General features: G+C 40.2%; 1 protein-coding gene across 1 annotated transcript in view; it reads left to right on the forward strand.

Annotated features, from left to right (window-relative positions):
* PLXNA2 (plexin A2) overlaps nt 1–21,291 on the forward strand; it is a 518,762-nt gene that overhangs the window by 366,375 nt on the left and 131,096 nt on the right. The window contains 1 exon segment of the mRNA XM_042463708.1: nt 2,239–2,353. Within this exon segment, the coding sequence (XP_042319642.1) occupies nt 2,239–2,353 (115 nt within the window).

Below are 21,291 nucleotides of genomic sequence, written 5' to 3' on the forward strand. Positions count from 1 at the left end.
GGAGCTGTCTTTACTTGAGCTCTGGCTGACCCACTAGATGGCATTAAACTCATGATGCTGCTATTGAATGCTATTGAATACCTGGGCTCTTGAAATTTTCTGTCTCTAAGTCACTGACCAGCACTGTATTCACCTGGATCTGTGTGAAACCAGAAACCCTTAAGAAAAGCAGAGAAGGGAAATTATGGCAAATGTCAGTCACTAGCATACATCTTATGCAAGTCCTGTGACAGAATAGTGTTGTTTTTCCGAAAACATTCAGTAGTTCGTTGTTTTATTTTGTTTTTGTCTGATTAGACAAAAAATCCTGAGCAGGAAGAAAAATAGCCACTTGATAGACCTGCAGCACTGCAAAATTCACTGTCTACAAATAATTAAATGAACCTTAGTAATCTGTTTAGTTGTGCAGTCTTAAACTCTGCAACATGAAGGAACAGACAGATAGTTTTCAGGAGCCCAAAGTCAGTTATCACATAATATTTTGGCATGGCTTTCTGTGTACATGCAGTTGTACCAAGTCACACAATCCCACTTTGCCACACAGCACTGATTAACATGGATCAAAAGTTTATTTTTCTATTGGTTAACTTTTTATTGAAGTTTTCAGCCTATGGTTGGCTCCCAAAGGGAACTATTGCTATTAAAATACTATATAAAATGCTGTTATGGGAATTGTGATCTCAGCTGGATCTATCCAAGCATGAGGCAGAAGGCATGACTGCTGCCTGCCTCCCTCTGGTGGCACAATACCAGGCATTTTAACATTCCTTCTATAGTCTTAATACCCTGCCTCTCTACCTAACCCAATATTCTTTAAAAGTGGAGATTTGATACTAGGAGTAAGCATATACATTGGCCCAAACCAAAAATAGCCAATCTTACATTTTACTCTGCATTGGACACCAGATATGTTAGACTTTTGTGTAGCTAGTATAATCTAAATTGAGACCATAAGTAAAACTTCCCAGCATATAGAAGTTAAAAAATGATTATGTTTAAAAAATATAATTAAAACCATTTAAAATAAAAAATATGAAAAACAACAAATAAAAATCTAGCATATTATGCAAGGCCCAAATCCCATAAAAATCAGTTCTCAAAGGCCTGCTGAAATAGAAAGTCTTCACTTGAGTGCAGAAAGATAGTAAGGAGGGTGCCAGTCTAACTTCTCTGAGAAGGGAGTTCAGAGTCTGGGAATGCACATGGAGAAGGCCCTCTCTCATGTTCCCACCAGGTTAACATGTGACGATGGTGTGACAAAGAGAATATCTCAAAGCACAGGCAACTTCATAGAGAAGAATATAGTCTATCAGATAACCTGGACCTAAGCTGTCCACTGCAGTCCACAAAAAACTATCCCAAATAATTTTTCTTAGTCTTTAAGGTGCCACAAGACTCCTAGGTTTTGTTGAAAGGAAGATGAAGTGTCGTACATAGATTAGTGTACTGGTGGAAGTACTCCCAAGATCATTTATTTCAAACCATCAGCCTATATTCTTACATACAAGTAGTATAACAGAGTGTTGAGAGCCTGATCTGGGAACAAAGGAATCCTTGATTCAAATTTCATGCCTGCCACAATTTTATTGGGTTGCTGAGGCAAGGTATTATTCTACTAGCCTCATTCCTACATCTGCAACATGGGGCTCATAATAGTGACTGACTTCGCAGGGTGGTTGTAAGCTTTTTCTGAGACAAATGGGAAGCACGTGGAACATTCAGCAAGTGAACTACAAATGTAAAGAAATGTTATATTTATTATCTTATAATCAGCACAGCCTGCCCATTTTCCTTGAAATGAACCTGTATGTAAAAACATTGATTTTTCTTAATTATGACAATGTTTTTCTTCAGATTTATTATATAAACCAGTGATTAACTGTTTCTTGGTTTTTCATTCTAATGCAGTAAGGAAGAAAGTAATTTGGCAATTACTTTTAATGACAGTGGAGGCTGACGTTAAAAGCTAAACAGCATAACTGCCAGTATCATTAAGCAAGAATACATCAAATATCTACCCAGTAACCATCTTTTAAGTGTTTGTTCTTTTCAAACAAATGTGTACATGTTTTAATTAGTCTTTTATGATGTACCTCTGTTGACATTCACTTTCCTATCATTATCTATATTGGCTAGGCAGTAATAATCAAACATAATCAATTTCATATTTCCCCAGACTCAAGGCTGGAAACCATCTTTTTGACCCTCTAACATGGTGTTTAATTCCTTCCTTGGCAGATGCCTCTCTTGTGTAAACAGCGCTTTTCGTTGCCACTGGTGTAAATATCGGAACCTCTGCACTCATGATCCCACAACATGCTCCTTTCAGGAGGGACGGATCAATGTTTCTGAGGTATGGATAATACTTGATGTAGAGGTTCAACAACATCTGTTGTTGTTGTTGTTGTTGTTGTTTACCTTTGTGTACCTTCAAGTCATTTCTGATTTATGGTCACCCTAAGGCAAGCCTATCATGGGGTTTTCTTGGCAAGATTTGTTCAGAGGGGAATTACCACTGCTTTCCTCTGTGGGCACCTTGGACAAGTCACACTCTCCCAGCCTCAGAGGAAGGCAATGCCAATGGATTTTCATGGCGGAGCAGAGATTCAAACCCTGATCTACCAGAGTCCTTTACCAAGTATTCATTTATCAGGTGTTCATTTCATGATACTACCTGAGTTCCTTTCTCTCCTCTTCCTATCCTAGCCTAACAAAATCACCTACACCAAGTGGAAAGCAAAAGTGAATAGTTTGGTTGATGACCTGTTTTCAGAATTGGAGATAGATGGGGAAAACGTAAATGGAGAGTGTGGAACCATATCACTGAACAGCACAATTCAAATCAGAGGTGGAAGTATATTTGTAAGCAGAAAATCTGTGAAAAATTCTTTGTTGGGTGGATAGTAAATAGTAGCTATTTGATTGATGCAAAAGATAATGATTCCAATCTTCCTCTGTTCTAGCAAAAATTGGGTTCTACATCTTTAGGCTGTTATGTACCATCTATTTACTCAAGCATAAGCCCCAGAGAAATAAATGGGGTAGCTTCATGCATAGCTGGCAGGATTCTGTTGCTTTATATGAATTGTAATAACCACGGTAGTGCATGTGCTGTTTATAGAGTTTTCTCTTTGATATAATATCACCGAATGTCTTTCAAAGGCCCAGAAACTGACAGCCTCACCACTTCAATGAGACAAGCCATCTTTTCAGGACATACCCCATACCCTGCTACTTGCTAACGTTATACTACAAACATGACTTTGTGGGAGCACTCTTCCCAGAGCACTGAAATTCCTAGATCTATCCACAACCATGTTAGAAAAATGGTTTCTAAGCCAGTTAACTGAGACAAGTTTCTATTGAGGAAAATGTCCATGCAGAATGTCTTACCTGAGAGCCAAACTAGACATAATATTCATTATGTAGTTTGCCTATTAGTGAAAACTTTTTCATTCACAAATTAGTGGTGCCCTTCCAGTGCATCATGACTGTAGCATGGCAGTCAGGGAAACTTAATGTTTTGCCCATTGGTTTGGATCTGGGACCCTGAGTATACAATTTGCTTTGGATATTAGAAATGACTGTAGGAAGAGTTCATTTGTGTGCCCTGCTGAAGAAGGCATAGCGAGTCAAGAACCCTTTGAGATGAAAATAAGAAGTGTACTAGGGGAAAGACGGTGAGACAAAAAGCTGTCCATGAGATCAAGAGAAGGCATTCATGTTCCTCCATGACAATAAGTCCATTACGCCAACAACACTGTGAAACAATAGGAGCTGTGGGGTACCTGCATTTGGGTGAAAACATCACTTATATTTCAGGTTGCAAGCAGGCATAAGTGGTTGTCATTCAGTGTCATAAAAAAAATAGCCTGACCTGAAAGGAAAGGAGATTGAAAAGAATAAAATGCTCAGTAATAATTCTTTTCCCCCTTATGAAGGGATTGTCCTGCTCACTAAATCCACAAGAAATATCTAGTCAAAATAACATAACATGTCTTCCTGCTGAGAAATGATGCCCAGAGGAAATACACCTAAGAAGAGTTACACATGCATATATGTGTATATTCTAGAGCTTGGCAAAAGCCACTGGCTTGTTAATACCTTTGATCAAAAGTGACACCGGGTGGCTTGGCCTGTCAGAGCATCAAAACATTTCACTTAGAAGTTTAAAAAGATGCCCAAGGAGAATTCTCAGCAGTGAAAAAAAATAGTTTGATAACAAAACTAAGATGCAAGTTTTCAAAATGACTCAAGAGAGCAATAATCTTTCATGTTCCTTATGTTTTAGTGATGGATTTGTCTGCTTGTCCTGCAAGGTTGACTGCATTCCCTTTGCTCAATGTTCAGATTCAGGTTTACAGTTTGAAAGCAATAATGGTAAAGTTACCCTCCGTTCCATTGTTGTAGACTGCTCTTACTGCCCCAGTAGGAAATGGAAACTACTGACCAGGAAAGTGGGGCAGGGTGAGTGGAGAGAATGATTTGTCTAGACCAGAATAAGGAAGTGAATGAGTAACACAGCAAGGAATCCAAGTCCAGAGGGAATCCTGGCTCTATGTCTGATCTAATTACTATTTAAAAACCTCTTCATGGTTCTGGGCACAAAATTCAAAAGGACTCTTCCCCCATTTGCTGAGTTCTGCTAAAGATTCGACCACATGGAAGGGGCTGAGAGCTGTAGGAAAATCCTGCACTTATATCTATATATAATCTTTTAATCACCTGAAGAAAGACTTCTCTGGGACATGATCTGAGGGGAATGCAGTATTTGGAAAATCTGCCTTATCTTGCTATCTCTCCCTGACAATCTCCTGGAGCTAGAAGAGCTTCCGTTAGGCTTTCTCTCATTAGCTTTTGTTGAATAAAATGTATTGTGCCACTTTGAGGGATCACTCTTGCTAAGCATAGCCATGAAGATACAAATGTAACATTGTCCACCTTTACTTCACATGCATATGTGCTCACACCCATATAGTCCCACAGGCTAATTTGCCTAGTCCTTCTAAAGAAAATAAAGTGTTGTAATTCAGTTTATTTTTTGATATGCATTTTGCAGACAGTAATGCTAGAGGTCTCAAAATATTTCTGTAAGAAATTCTACTTTCTCCTTCAGCCTGCTTGCAATGCTGTTTTTTCACCAATCAACTGAATATATTAGTAGAATACTTATGCACAAAATTCACTTTGTTAATAGAGGATGCATTCCATTTGGAAGCAAACTAAAAATGATAATATTTCAAGCAAACCTCTTTTGTTGTAGTGTACTTTCAAGTCATTGCTGACTTATGGTGACCCTAAGGTGATCCTATCATGGGGTTTTCTTGGTAGCATTTGTTCAGATGGGGTTTGCCTTTGCCTCCCTCAGAGGCTGTGAGAGTGTGATTTGCCCAAGGTCATCCAGTAGGTTTCCATGTCACAGTGGGGATTCAAACCTTTGTGTCCTATTCCAACACTTAGACCACCATACCATGCTGGCAAGCTAGTTTCTGTCAAAGAATTTCACATGAAACCACTCACAGTTGGTTGGCAAGCAGCTCAGTACTATGCTGTAAACATGCAAGCTTTCCTCCCACAATCTTTCTGATTCAGTAGTTAACACATATTTTCTGAAAGGTTAAAAGCACATAGCCTGTATCAAATGTTAACCCATGGTATGAATCATGACACATTGCTAGCAATTGCTTGTTTATGTTGGAGTGACAGCAAACTGAAGCCTTTAAAGGAAGGTTATGCTTTGCAACATGACTGAAAAATGGTACTTTCATGTTTCATCACTTTGTTCCATTAATGGTTAGCGGCAGATCAGTGCTCTAGTCATTCAAGTAAATTTGCACAACTTGATTTCTTTCCCTCGTTTCAGTTTAGTAGAATTTTTCTTTAACATGATTAAACAGCACTACACTAATGCTATGGCAAACCATCCTACTAAAGCAGTCAAGATGTGTGTGTCATAAATATGGTCTGAGGGATTCACTGAAGATTGTATGATTCACCTGTTCTAAAAGATAAGGGAGAAGTATTTTAACAAGCAAAATTGGTTTGTTAAAATATTTCAACCTTTCCATCAAAACACCTCCAGGCTGATTATAATATAAATTTAAATGCTAAGGGCATAAAACAGCCACAATAGAAAACCAGTAGGTCTCTCCTCACTACATTTTAAAATACCAACAAATAACATTATTCAGTACCCAAAGGTAGGCAGCAATATAGCCATACATGCCCCCCAGGATGACATTTTACCATCTTTGTATGTGGCAGTAGACAATCAAAATGACCTCCTTCGAATATAACATCTGAGCAGGCTCCTGTCAAAGCAGGCAGTTAGTATGGCTCGGTACAGACGGGCATCGACGCATGTCTTGATGACGTGCTAGGGTTGCCTCGGGGTGTCACTTACAGATGCCCCGCAAACCCAGCACATATTCCGTACGTCAAAATGGCAGCGCCCTGTACAGATGGGCGCTGCCATTTTGACGTAACAGACACTTAGCATCCACACATCACGGTGCAATACTGACATTGTGAGTGTGCCATTGGTGCACTGTGACATCAGTATTGCGCTGCAAAAAGAACCCGCTTTTTGTGGGTTCTTTTTGCAGTGCGAGAAAACCGTGCGGTTTGTCCACTGCAGCTTCCTCGCAGAGCAAAACAAGGCACCGGCAGACCACCCTTTTTGGGCAATCTGTACCGGGCCTATTTTAACTTCCTTAGCTTACACTTTCAGGTTACCATATATACTCAACTATAAGTGAACATGTATAACTGAAGGCAGTTTGGGGGCCAAAGTTATGATATACCCCATGGATAAGTTAGAGGTGGAACATAGGGGCATGTAACAAATGTTGCAAAAGACAAAGAAAAAGAAAATGTTGCTAAATAACTTACAAAATTCCAGCAGGCATAACTGTTTGTGCTCACCCTAAAGGCTGGCTGGATGGGGAGGGATCTGTAATAAATGTGGCTGTGTGATGTGTGGAGGAGGTGACCAGGTGCAAGCAGGTTTAAGAAAATGTGCATATGTCACAAAAGATGAAAAGGCAAAGCAAAGAAAATGGCAACTAGGTTAAAGTGATTATAGCCTTTAACTTTAGGCCTCATTCCCACTATGATTTAAACCGAATCGTGATTCGGCCTGATCTGGTTTAAATAAGCATGGTTCCCACTCAATCCAATTCGCTGAAGCAATTCAGAAAGGGGGGGCATGCTCTAGACCCGCTTAACCTGTATCAAAAAGATGCTTATTTTTTTCCATGTCTTTTGGGCTGAATCACTTTATTTAGAAACAAAGCAGTTCAGCTCAAGTGGGAACCAGGTGGATTCAAATCCACCGCCCGGCATCCCTTCTCTGCCCCCAGCCTCCTTCCACTGCTGCCTACCTGTCAATCACTCCAGGCACGTCAATGACAGAGAAGGCCAGTGGCGGAGAAGGCCCTCCAATGCAAGCCGCATTCTTCTGACATGCAGGAGCTCTGGGTCCAAGGGGCCCAAGGGAAGGACACCCGAGTGTGTTCCTCCTTCTCCTCCTCTTGGTGTTGGTGCTGGGGTCCCGCTAGAGGCCTTGGGGGCAGCTGGAACTGCCTGTCCCATCATCCCCTGCTGCCTGTGAGCCTCAGGATGGAGTGAGGGAGCCATGCATGGGCATCGTCAGTGGCATGCGGCACCAGGGGAAGGCCCACGCCAACAGCGATGCCCATCCATCACTCCCTTGCTCCATGTCATGGCCAGCCAAGATGAGCTCTTGGAGGATGAGGAGGAGGATGAGCCTCCTCCAGAGCAAGGGCTGATTGAAGCTACGCCAGGTGTTAGTTCTGTTCTGCCAGGTCCCAGCTGTGCTTCCCCAGCCCCAGAGCAGGAGGTCCAACCAGGTCCTAGTGCTGAGGAAAGGCCTTCAATGGTGCCACAGCCTAGTAGTGATTCGGGAGACGAGGCGTGCCTGCAAGTGCCTTCTTATCAAGAGAGAAGGGCTGAGAGTGCTTGCAGGCACAGATCCAGGAGGATTGCAGAAAGACAATCGGCAAACCAGCCTCAGGTGGCTCGAGGGAGAGCTTCCTTGATTTAAGTGGGAGAGAGGCTTGAGTTTGTTGCTAGAGTTTATTGCATGAGCCCTTGGTGTGATTGCTGTCACTCTAGCTCCAGACATCTTGTTACCTTGCTACCTTGACCTCGGACTGGACCTTTGTTATCTCTTGGCTATTGTGACCTCGGACTGTTTTGACCACGCTGCTTTCTGGCTTCCTGACTTTGGCTCGTCTTTTGGCACACTTGACTTTCTGCAACCCCGACACCGGCTTGTTTCCTCGGCTTGCTCTTTGACTGCTTCTCCACAAGGTTTGTTTTGCCTACACGTGTTGGCTTCAGGCTTGGTTATCAGCATAAGTCAGAGATTGCTGGCAGCAATCCCGGAAACTCCACCCCAAAGCTCACAGGGAGCAAGGGATGAAGGGACAGGCAGTCTCAGCTGCCCCCAAGGCCTCTGGAAAGACCCCACTACCAACACCAGGAGGAGAAGGAGGAGGAATTCCTTCCCTTGGGCCCCTTGGACCCAGAGCTCCTGCATGACAGAAGAAAGGGGCTTGCGCTGGAAGGTCTTTTTCGACTGCCCGGCCTGCCTTCTATGCCACCAGCCTCATTGCATCCTTTCTGGCCATCCCTTCTCTGCTCCCTGCCTCCTTCACCTCCATCCTGTGGCCTCCCCGGCACCAGCCTTCTTCCAGTGCAAACATAGTGGGAGCTATGCTCGCTGCTGAACCAGTTTTGCCTGGTTTTAACCCAGAAAAGCTGACAAACATACACAAATATTATATTCAAATCTTTCAAAACCCAATTTTTCTGCATTCCTTTGAGGGGAAGCACCAAAAAGCTGCCACTGCCACTGCCCCTATTTTCCTATCCAGGCATGCAAAAAAGTCAGAAGTGGCGCCACAGCACAGAGAGTAGAGGTGGTTAGTGCTTCTTTTATGTGCTTCTGGGACAGACTGAGCTCTTACCTTTTGCCACTTGACTCATAGACTTCTTTTCTGATATGAGTTAAAGTACAGTACTTTCATTCACCCATGGATAAGTTGACCCAGGTTTTTTTTGGGGGGGGGGTCATTTTTTTTTAAAACAAAAATTTGTAGACTTATAGATGAGTCTATACAATAAGTCTTCCTCATCATAGCACCATAGGGCCTGGGATCATCTATTGTATAATGAATAGTGGGAAATTCAGACCAGATGAAAAGATACACAGCATAGTTAAACTGGAATTCACCTGCATGAGATCTAGTGATGGCCACCAATGTGAGCAGTGTGCAAAGGAGATCAGACAATTTAGTGGAGGTTTTATACCACTGCCATATGGCTCTTTATATCTGTTTATTGGGAACATGAATGTGAGAGTACTATTTTGCTTATGTCCCTCAAACGGAATGTTGAACACAAGAATGCCTCTGAAATATACACAAAATACACCTTACACTAAGCTTGACACTAAAGTTATGCTTTCTCCACCATGCTCTTTGAAGGTAAACATACTCTGCTTCTTCTTATGTTCCATGGTTTTCTAACTTGCTTTTCTTCTTAAATAGCATGGCACTATGGATACCTGAATATTTTGTCCAGTACTTTTGGACATCCCCATCAATATGCAACAAAGATGTACCTTTAATTTATGTGCCTAGTCAATATTCAATCATCATGTGTTAACTTTCACATGTGAATGCATTTAAATTTGGTTGTTCTCCACAGCGGAAAGGAAGAGTGAAAGAAAAGATACTATGCAATAAAAAGGGTGTGTGATATGGACAACTGCGGACATATAAACACAGGCTTAGAACGTAAATCAGAAGTAACATATTCTTATTGCAAATTCAAAGTTAACATGGAGCTCAGTATCAAGTGACAATACAACATGATACTGGAATATTTTTGTGAGATCACTCCAGTGGGGGAGGAATCAAGAATTAAATTCCATTATTCTCCCAAATCTGAGAAATCCTCTGTCATCTTCATTGTCTTCTTTGTATTGATAATTTTGTGCCCACATATGTGGTACTGAACCAGGCAGATGGAATATTCAGAGACTTTCAAAGGTTACGCTGGAGGCACATTCTGTTTCATTTCAGCGAGAATGTTTAGATAATATTCTCACCTGGAAAATCGCCATACCTGATTGTGTTTTCAGCCTGGTTTAAAGTTTCCTATAATTATAATCATTGTCAGCAGCAGCACCAACAAAAACTGAGGCATCTGCCTGACCTTTAAATGTCTGGAACTTATGTTGCTACAGCCTAGAGCCCAAAGCTAAGTAATGATTGCCAGCTTCTTCTTTAGCATTTTGCTGTCATAATTTGGCAATGTGTGAAACATGTAAATTTTATGTAATGTTAAACATATAACAGAACATCCACAAGTAGGCATTTGAACAAATCTCACCATTGTAGAGAGTTTTGCTGAATGTCAGCTTAACCAACCATGCCAATGTGGTGCAACAGCACCTTGAGTATTCTCCAGCTTCCCTCCCAATCTCACCTCTGGCAGAATAGAAAAATAGCAAATATCTAGTTTTGTCAGTTTCTCCAATTTGCAGAGAAAACCTCTGATTCTGTACATATCTAGTATCCTTCCCCATCCTAAAGCTAAGTATACACAGACAGGAAGCAAAACAGAATAGGCTGACTGATCAAAGACAGAGGCAACCCAAGCAGTGCTAGTAGTTCATTATAAAGCAACAGTCATCACATTTTGCAGTTCTGCACATTTTAGAGAAATGTACAAAACTAACTCATGAAAATGCACAATTTTTCTCAGGGATCAACCCCTCCCCCCAGCAAAACCCCAATTGTCTCATGGCAGTTTGCATTAGGGATTTAAAAAAAAGATGTCCTATTTACTGCACAGGTTAGTATTTACATCCCTGGAAGACCTAACCACTTATTTCTACCAGGTGCAAATATAGTATGAATAAGAAATGGGCTTGTTTCTTCACAGCTGTGTATTTTTACAATATGGCTCAGCTTCTAATTAATAATTCCAAGAAATAAAGTCATAGGCCTGGAACAGAAGATTCAAATGCGCCATGCTGGTGCCAATTTTATGGTTAGGGACTGCGCACCAACTGCACGGTTCCTAAACCTAGTATGTGCTGGCGGTGCAATAATGGCCTGTGTACACAAGCACCACCATTTTGATTTAACAGACACATAGAGACTGCATGTCATGGTGCATCTGTTACATCACTAGTGCGCCATTGTCGCACTCGCAATGTAACAATGGCAGTGCAAAAAGAACCCAGTTTTTCTGGATTTGTCAGATAGCTGAGCTGTATTACAAAATACTTTGTTTAGATCTGAAAAATCTTAGTTATTGGAACATGTATCTTAACAGCCATTCACCCTGTTTAGGAAACTGTTGTTAAGGTGAAAAGCATACCAGTGACAGAGCTGGAGAATAGCTTTCAAGGTTTGAAACTAAGGGGCTAGAGTTGAAGCAAGTTGTATCTTTTTTTTTAGTATGGGTGTATTTTCAGCCTCCTGTTTCAGTGTTTCTGGTAGTTCAGCAAGACATAATTGTTAAGGAAACACTCACAGACTGCTCAGGAAGGAAACTTTTTTACTGTAATGTTGGATGGACATCTAAAAGAGATGTTGGACTATTGGTAATATACATTAATCAAAGGGCATGGAAGGCTGCTGTACAAAAAGATGGATTCTGAATGTGTGTGTGTGCATGTATATTTATTTGGTTGTCCACTCATTTATTTATTTTTCTCCGAAATATATTTCTGAGATACTTATTTACTGTAGATACCCTAAATTTGTATTATTGGATTTGTGTTATCCTTGGAAGGTTTATTAATTTAAACCAACAGCAAATCACCAAATTATGTTTGAGAACCTATTATTGAGAGGTGACATGTGCAAGGGATGAATGGAAGGAGAATGAATGGGGTGAGTGCCCATGGCATGCACCTGCATGCACCTGACACCCACACCTATATTCAAGCCAATGGGCTTTCATGAGGGGGTCCAGAATGGATCCCCCGTGAAAAAGGAGGGGTGACTGTATATCCATGATTTAGATTATTCATTAGTAATTACAATTTTCCTATTTTAATTAATGTTTGAAATACTAAAGTACAGTTACAAATGCATTTGCCTCCCACTTCACACATACAACCTTTTTGTGTTAACAAGTAAACATAACGCATTGTATTTAGAAAGCTGTACTTAGCAGTCATTGCATTAAAATGTGTATCACCTTGTTGCCCTGAAAAGTAACATATTTAGAGTAACCTTGTTACTTATGACATGCTATATTGTCATAAGTTTTGAGAGTGGCCTTGGTCCAGTAAAAAAAAAATATGGCATTGCCTTGTAAAAAGACATAGGTCCATAAAGACCAGCACTGTAAACGCTACAGAAAATTCTCCATAGATATTTCCTAGCCCAGTTACCCAAACTAGCACTGAACATCTGATCTTTTGCCTGTAAATCCTGTGCTTCCATAATGTTTGCTATGTAGTTCCATCTGCACATGTCTTCATCCTCACTGAATTGGGATCAGGGCCTTTTAAAGTTTGCATTTTTAATACACTTTCTCATTGTTTCATCATTTCTTTCCGACTGTCTATTCAAGGAGCTTGCAACAGCTGTGAGTCTGATTTTCTAAACAAATTGTGGTCAGTGGGATTTGCAATAATTGCTGACAACAGGGAGAATTGCAATATGATATGAGAAATAGGCATCACTGTGTTTGGGGGTGAAAACACAGAGGGTGGGTTATATTTTAGGGCAAAATATTGACTAGAACTGCAGGCATTAATGAGATAAACCTGAGGATGCAGTTTGAAAGGGGCATATTTACGCAAAACAAATTGGCTGACATAACCTGCATTTTAAATTATTAGTAATTTAATCACCATGGTGAACACATGCTTGTCTGTGTGCAAAGCAAAGGCCAGAAAACAACATGCAGTCAGCAACTGAATTTTTAATGTTAAAAAATAAACCCTATGAGATTACATTCAAGAATAGAAAGTAGCAGTTTCTAAATTCTCTGGCTGTTACTGGATTTTGGGTTATTTTGTGCCAAGTTTCCAACAGATTCCATTCTTCTTTGGAGTCATCTAGTACAAGTAGATTAGTGGAATCAATAGAGTCATCCACAATGTACAAAGAGAACAGAGTTTCAGATCACATGCCAATTAGATTAACATTTATCAGTGTAGAGCATTAGCCAGTGCTTTCAAAGATGCTTCGAAGAAGGCGTGCTGTAAATAAGGAACTGTGCTGAAGTTCCTCAGGTTCTACATCATTTCACTTTGTTTAGAAACACAAGCTCAAACTCTCTTTTCAAACAATGAATCACAATCATATATATATTCCTGAACAAGGCGGGGGGGGGGGGGGAGGACTTCAATATAAAACAAAACCAAATTTGGTTATAATTTATTTGGGCATGGAAATGTCATTCTTAGCTAATGTTGTTCTCGAAGGAAGCAACTAGTAATTTCAGCATTTTTTCTTCCTACTGAGAGAAAATCTTCAAATTGTGAAGAACCCAGAACTGCAAAGAATCTTTACAGTTCAGGACTTCCTCTGTGCAATACTGAGATGTGATGTTTTCCCCAGAAAACAATATTTCTGTACAGTAAAGAGTATCTTCTGCATATAAAATAATATTTTTGTACAGAAATATTTTCAGCACAGAAAACACTGCATTCAAAAAATTATGTAGTTGGAACTTTGTGCAAAATTCACATGCATTTTCTTTCTTTTTTTTTGCATAGAAAGCAGCCTTTTTCTTCACAGAAAATGTTATTTCTATCCAAAAATACTATTTTCAGTGCACACAATTCTGTTTACTTAGCAGAAAATGTTTCTTTCTGTGCAATCTTCCTGCCTGTGAATTTTCAACAAAGTCCTGAATTGTGAGGATTCTTGCCAGTCTAGGTTTTCTGACACTTGAGAAACACATTTTTAATATTGTTTCTATCCCTAATGAACTGTACAAAAGGCCTGGCAGGGTGATATTAGTGGCATGTGGGTTGCACTTAGCCTACCCTAAGCTATAGCACTGAAGAAGTTAAAGTCTTTCTTATGAATTGGAAAATAATTGTTTTAAGTGCAGTGTGAAAGAGCATCAAGTTTTGGAACCTTATCACATGAGAAAAGAAAGCCAAAATGAACAAACAAAACAAGCTTCATTTATATACTGCTTCATACCGCCTAAGCAATGTCTATCTGGGTACTCATTTAGCTGAGTCAAGCTTGAGCCCTTTTGCTGGTCTTGAACTCGCAACCTTGTGGTTTTGAATGAGTGGCTGCAGTACGGGCATTTAACTACTGCGCCACCAGGGCTCCTATATGAAGTGGGAGAGTAGTATTTTTCTCCATACTTCTCCTCAAAATGTTGTAGCACTTCCATTATCTTCCCAAGGGAGACCGTTGTAAAGGTGTTTCTTTTGTCAGGGTGGAAAAATCTATTTCACAAAAGGGGAGAAGCAGACTGGCAGCGTGGAGCAGCCTCTGGCCACTCCAGCCATGATCAGCCCCAAATTGGCTGGGAACCATGGTGACCAGACAACCTGCTCTTGAAGGTAATGGAGGTAATGATGAAGAAGATCCATACTTCTTCCAGTATAGACTCAGATGTTTTCTGATTGCTCTCTTTTGGGTCTTCAGAGACACTATGTGTGATTTCAGAGGTAGAACAATTTATATAGGTTGAGTCCCCCTTATGCAGAATTCTGAAATACAAAATACAATCAGCCCTCCACTTTTGTATTCACGGTATTGATCATTTGTGATGTTTGTCTGCATGCACATGCACTCCTCTTCCTTTAGACTTTCTTCCTCCCCCCCATCCTTCAGCCAGCTGAGGGAAGGCAGTTAAAGTATAGGGGAAGGCCGAGGGGCATGCGTGCACACTCCTTTTCTTTGCTGACTCAGGGAAGCCAGTTAAAACACAGAGGAAGGCTGAAGGGGTGTGTATATGGGGAGGGGGAAAAGAGTGTGTGTGCATGCCCCTCCTGCCTTCCCCCACTTATTTGCAGTTTTTCCACTTTTGTGGGGGTCTTGTGTGGAGGGCCATGAAAGAGGAGGGCTGACTGTATTCCAAAAACCAAAACATTTTCATGGGTGACTGAGATAGTGCTTTCTGATAGTTCTGTGTAGACATACTTTGTTTCATGCACAACATTATTTATTTATTTATTTATTTAGGTATTTATATCCCACCCTAATGGCTCTCATGAAAAATTATTATGAAAAATATTGTAAAAAATTTATTCGGGCTATGTGTATAAAGTGTATATGAAACATAAATTAGTTTTATGTTTAGACTTGGCTCCCATCTCCAATATATAACAATATATGCAAATACAAGTATTCCAAAATCCAAAAAAATGTCAAAATCCAAAACACTTCTGGCCCCAGGCATTTTGGATAAGGGAGAATCAACCTGTACAGCAAAACCAGCTTCTGGTAGCAACTTAGGTGTGTTGTTGCCGTCACCTCTTCTGAGTGTGTGTGAGATGATGAGTGACCCCACATCCTCCTGATCCTTCTTTATGTCCTCTTCCTTTTTCCTGACAGAAAGTTATTTTTATCTCTTATTTTTGTACCATACTTAATAATAATAATAATAATTTTTATTTATATACCGCTATTCCTTTCTAGATCATAGCGGTGTACATAGACGTTAAAAACAATATAAACAGCAAAAACAGTATAAAAACAGCAAAAACCCTCCAACTCCCAGAGTACTATAAGAACAGTTAAAAACATCAATATTAGCATCTTAAAAATCATAAACCAGCATAAAATCCCAATATACAAACCCCAATACACAAAATGACAATACAGTGGTAGCCCGGGATACGAAAGCACCGTGTTACGAAATTTCCGGGATACGAAAAAATTCTATAGGGAAAAACTGTTCCGGGTTACGTTTTTTTTTTTTTTGGCTTACGAAAAAAAAATTTGGTGCTTTTCGGCGCTTTTTCGCACCAAATCGCGGCTTCCAGCGCTAGCGCCTATGGCTTTTTCGGCTTGCGAAAGATTTCAGGTTACGAAGGGCGCCGCGGAACGGATTATTTTCGTAACCCGGGGTACCACTGTATAACAAACCATAACAAACTCAAACTCATGGGGGGAAAGCCTGGCGGAAAAGGAAAGTTTTTAGAGTCCTTTTAAATACATCAAGGGAGGTGGCTGTGCGGAGCTGGTCGGGCAGGGTGTTCCAGAGTCGAGGGGCTGAGGTGGAAAATGCCCTCTGAGTTGCACTGTAACGTGTGTCTGGAATGATTAAGAGATGTTTCCTGCCCAACCTGAGAGTGCGGGGCGGATTGTATGGGGAGAGGCGGTCCTCCAAGTACCCTGGGCCCAAGCCATTTAGGGCTTTATAGGTGATCACCAACACCTTGTATTGGGCTCGGAAGCGAATGGGCAGCCAATGGAGATCTTTCAGAATAGGTGTTATGTGGCTGGCCATGGAACATCCAGTGACCAGTCTGGCAGCCATATTTTGCACCAATTGTAGCTTCCAAGTTTGGTACAAGGGTTGCCCCATGTAGAGCGCGTTGCAGAAATCCCAACGAGAGGTTACCAGAGCGTGTACCACGGTTTCAAGGTCCGCCCGGCCCAGGTAAGGGCGCAGCTGGCGTATCAGCCAAAGCTGATAACAAGTGCTCCTGACCATTCACCATGGAAGCTTTGTTGTTATTGCCAGAACCAACAGGGACTTGAAGTGTGTTAGAGCTCCCCTTTCCCTCCCCTCTTTCATGCTGTGGTTCCCTTTGCCTGCTTTTGTTTCCCTGCAAAAAAAACAGGATAGCATAGAATTAGGGATAAAATTAAAAGGAGATTTTGACCTACATCCTATTGGTTAATCTCAACTATTTACATAATTAATGGCTGACTAGTGCATTAGCATGAAGAAAAATCCCATGGATTTAATGGGTCTACTCTAGTCAGGAATAACAATAACCTTTAAGCCTGTGTGTGCAAAGTTTACTAAACTGGGGTAGTGCAACAGAAAAAAGTAGTGCACTGATATATAAACAAAGGAAAAAACAAAAACTAAATATGGTCCATCCGGACTTGCCAAACCTAAAAGATGACTCCAGGATGGATGTAATATAATATGGATGTAATAGTCCACACCAGCCAACCTGTCAAAAGAACATTATAAGGATTAGTACAAATGACCAATATTTCATAAAAATGTAGGTGCTGAGGTGCAAAATAATTTGGACTGTCAAATTCTGGCATTTCTAATACATTTCTCACTTTTTAAATGTGTAGTCCTTATGTCCAATTTCATGCTAGTTTAAGTTTGATAAATAAAATACAGTGATGTGGTTGTTTTTGCTGTTGTGTGCCTTCGAGTCATTTCTGACTTATGGCAACACTAAGGCAAACCTATCACAAATTCTTTGGCAAGATTTGTTCTCTGAAGATGCCAGCCACAGATGCTGGCGAAACATCAGGAAGAAACTCTTCTAGAACATGGCCACATAGCCCAAAAAACCCACAAAAAACTATGGATGCTGGCCATGAAAGCTTTGACTTCACATGTTCAACTGGGATTTGCAATTGCCCACCTGTGGCTGAGAGGGTGTGACTTGCCCAAGGTCACCAAGTGGGTTTACATGGCAAAGCAGTGGTTTGAACTCTGGTCTCCAGAGCCATAGTCCAATGCTCAAACACTATAACATACTTGGGATTTCATTACCTCTAGTTAGCACATCATATTAATATTTTAAAGGTGTTATTACAGATATATTTTCAATTGCAAAGGATGTTATTCATATGGCCAAGCCACTTATTTCAGCTGGGAAATCAAAAAAGAAAACATACATATGGATGATGTCTTAGTGCAGTGCAACCTTTTTTTGCACGGATAATTGTGATGCATCACTTCTGTATTTCCTAACGATTTACATACAACACTGTTTTATGTAAATATAGTGAATTAGTCCCCATGTAACTGAGCAACTTTCAAATTGATAACAAAAATAACCCAAAATGAGAAGAGAAGCCAATATTTAAAAGATATAGGAGAGCATAGCAGAAACACCCCATAGTGCTCTCCATAATGTATGTCTCTCTTAAGCAAAACCTAGTGCTTTTCCATAAGCCCCTAAAGTTTGTTTGATTTCATTCACTCAACTGAGAAATTCAGTAAAAATGGCCAGTAGCAATGCAGAAACCATTGCTAGGGTACTGCAGTTGGTGTAGTTGGTGATATGGCATCATGTAGCTTATTCCTCCTTATTTTTAGATCCCTTTATTAATGCAATCACTGAAGCTGTCAAACAGCAAAAAGATTGTACAATTTCTCCATTGTCCCTAGAGTGAAGTATGCTCACAATCTGACTGACTCTTTACTTTTGCTACAGTTGTGATGTGACATTTTTCTAACAATAAAACCTTTGGGGGAAAAACTACATTATAACCTCCTTGCATTTAAAAATAAGAGAAATTATTTCACTGCCAGAATTTCCAATCCTGTAATCTACAGATATGATATGAGGAGGAAGGAAGGAAGGGGGGAATCACCCCTTCTGCCCTAGATAAAAGCTTTTGGTCTTTTCCTCTATCATTCCACGGTTCTATTAAAAGAGCAAGCCAGGAAGATAATGGACCACAACATAGTTCCTTGTAAAGATCTCAACGCTGGGAGTACTACAATGAACACAGGGGGTTTTGTGTGATGACAATAAGAATAATGAAACTATTTTCACAAAATAGCACAGAATATCAAATTTCATATTGTGAATTTTAAAAAGATCAAAGGATAATTAGAGACCTGTAATTTTGGTGTCTATCTCGCAATAATCTGCTTTTGTGTACTACAGTCTTTAAAAGGAAATGAAAGATATAATTAGCAGCATGGACAATAAAAGGGCATAATAACAGATCAGCAATGCAGTCTCTTATCACCCAGCCACTCCCACCCCCTGCATCTTTCCTTCTCTCATCTCAGATGAGGCTTTCCATGGTAGCATCCGTGTTTAAATGTTTTTACCTCAATAACCTTGATATTCAAGAGATTTCTTGGTTTGAACAACCTTCACATGAATGGGAACCTCTCCTTTTGAGATGCACCCATATAAAGATAGTTGATGATGGAGGTGGGTAGGGCTAGATGATCTTCTGTGTCCATTCAAGAAAGAGCTTTTTAAAGTATGAACCATCAAATCTGGAATATCCTTCAAACCAAAGTTTTGTAGTCATTTGACAATATTTTGCAATGAAAAACCTACATTTTGAAACACTCCCAAAACTGAGAAATGGACACCTCAACACAGAATTCCAATTTAATGTCCCCAAATCCAATATTGAAGATTCCAAATAAACAAACTGCAATTTGAGGTGTCTCTCACTTTGGGAGGCATTGCAAAATGTAGCATTCCCATTGCAAACACACTACAAAACTTTGGCACAGATCTGGACTGAACTAGGCAGTGTTGGAGTCGGGGAGGTTAACTAGGACCACTGGTTTGAGATACCATTTATTCCACTTTGAGGATGTTGTTGCTGCTGCTGCTGTTATTGTTGCAAAAGAGTGCAAAGAGAGTGCAAAACTTTGGCACAATTTCTTGGCAAATTGGACAATGGTGGATTTTGGTGTTTACTAGGTGCCCCAAGTTGATGTTCTGTTTCTCAGTTCTGGAGAGCCTTGCAAAATGTGAGGTTTTCATTGCTTAACGATTGTGAAACAATTGCAAATCTTTGACACAGATTTGGAGGGCACTCCAAATTTGCAGGACTGTAGCTAAGATGATCAAGTTGAGACTATTGTACTTTGGCCACATAATGAGAAGGCACGGATCACTAGAAAAAACAATAATGCTAGGAAAGGTAGAGGGTAGAAGAAAGAGAGGAAGACCACAAACCAGATGGATAGACTCAAACTGGGAGGTTATGAGCACGGGCTTGCAGGATCTGGGCAAGGTACTGGAGGATAGACATTCTTGGGCAGCTAACAACAACAAAGTTAACAAAGCCAAAAAGTGAATGATGCCTATACAGGGCTTCTGGCAATATCATTCACTGAAGTGATTCCATAGTGGTCATGCAGAGAAGGTGATGGATGAGGTAAAGAGCTGGAAATGCATTTTAAAGAAGTAACACATTAGTGTTACCTGTTACTTAAAAATTACCGTAAGAATAGTGCATTATCATTGTAATGCTCTTATTACCCCAGAAAGAAACAGAAGGGAAAATGATGTTGTTTGTTATTTTAATGTGCTACTTCCAAGCTCTCATGAGGTGATGGCTGGGTGCCATAGTTGACATTGCAGAGACTAGCCTAAACTGAGACACAATTCAGAAGTGTGCACTTATGAAAAACCCACAGCAAGACGTCTTGGAAATGCCTGATTCACAGGGTCACCAGATGTCAGAGTTGATTTAAGGGCAGTTAACAACAACAACAACTGTTAGGTGAGAGCTTTAGGATTCAGTTTCAACACCTACAAAATGGAAATGTAAGCTCTCAAAGGCAAAACCTAAGATTAAGTTATTTTAGTGACAATGCAAAAGTCGCTTTAATGACAATGCAATGAAAAAATGGAAAGGTAATATGACTGGCATTCAAAACCCATGCCATACCTCCATAACCATAGAACTAGTTCAGAGAGAAGAGAGGACCCCAGCTAGAGTCTTTATAGCCTCATAAGGGCCTAGTCTGAGTTGCCTACTAGCACCCAGTTTGTGACATGACCCTTTCTCCCAATTTGCTACAAAGGGCAAATGCTCAATAAAAAAAGGGCAGGATAGACATACAAAAAGTTTTGAGCCTGATCCCTCACTACAGTAACCTAAGAAAAATCTAGTTCTCTCATATTTACTTTGGGAGTTTTTTATCTTTCCCAATATGGGACCCAAGGTTGTAAAATACAATATAGTTGAAATCATAATTTTCAAAAACAATTAACGGATCTTATTTTTTAAAAGCATTAAATTAAAAGTCATTTAAAATGTAATAAATTAGGAGAACATATAATATCCACCATTACCAAAAGAAAATTCTTAAAAATCATCTGCATCAACTACGGCATAAAGCCTATATAAATGAGGTGTCGATCTCATTCGCTTGTGCCTCATCTCATTCTTTTGGTTCATTGCCAATATCTGCTGGCTATTAGCACAGCAAAGCTTGTTAGAACTCTTTCTCTTCCTTCTGTGGGAAACAAATTCCTGTGCAGTTTATCACAGTAGTAGTAGTTATTGAGCAGTAAAGAAGACGGTGAACTGTTGGAATCTCTCATCTTTTCATTGGTGGTGTTCCAGT

The sequence above is a fragment of the Sceloporus undulatus genome, chromosome 4 (genome assembly GCF_019175285.1).
Source record: "Sceloporus undulatus isolate JIND9_A2432 ecotype Alabama chromosome 4, SceUnd_v1.1, whole genome shotgun sequence".
In the NCBI taxonomy this organism is placed as follows: Eukaryota; Metazoa; Chordata; class Lepidosauria; order Squamata; family Phrynosomatidae; genus Sceloporus; species Sceloporus undulatus.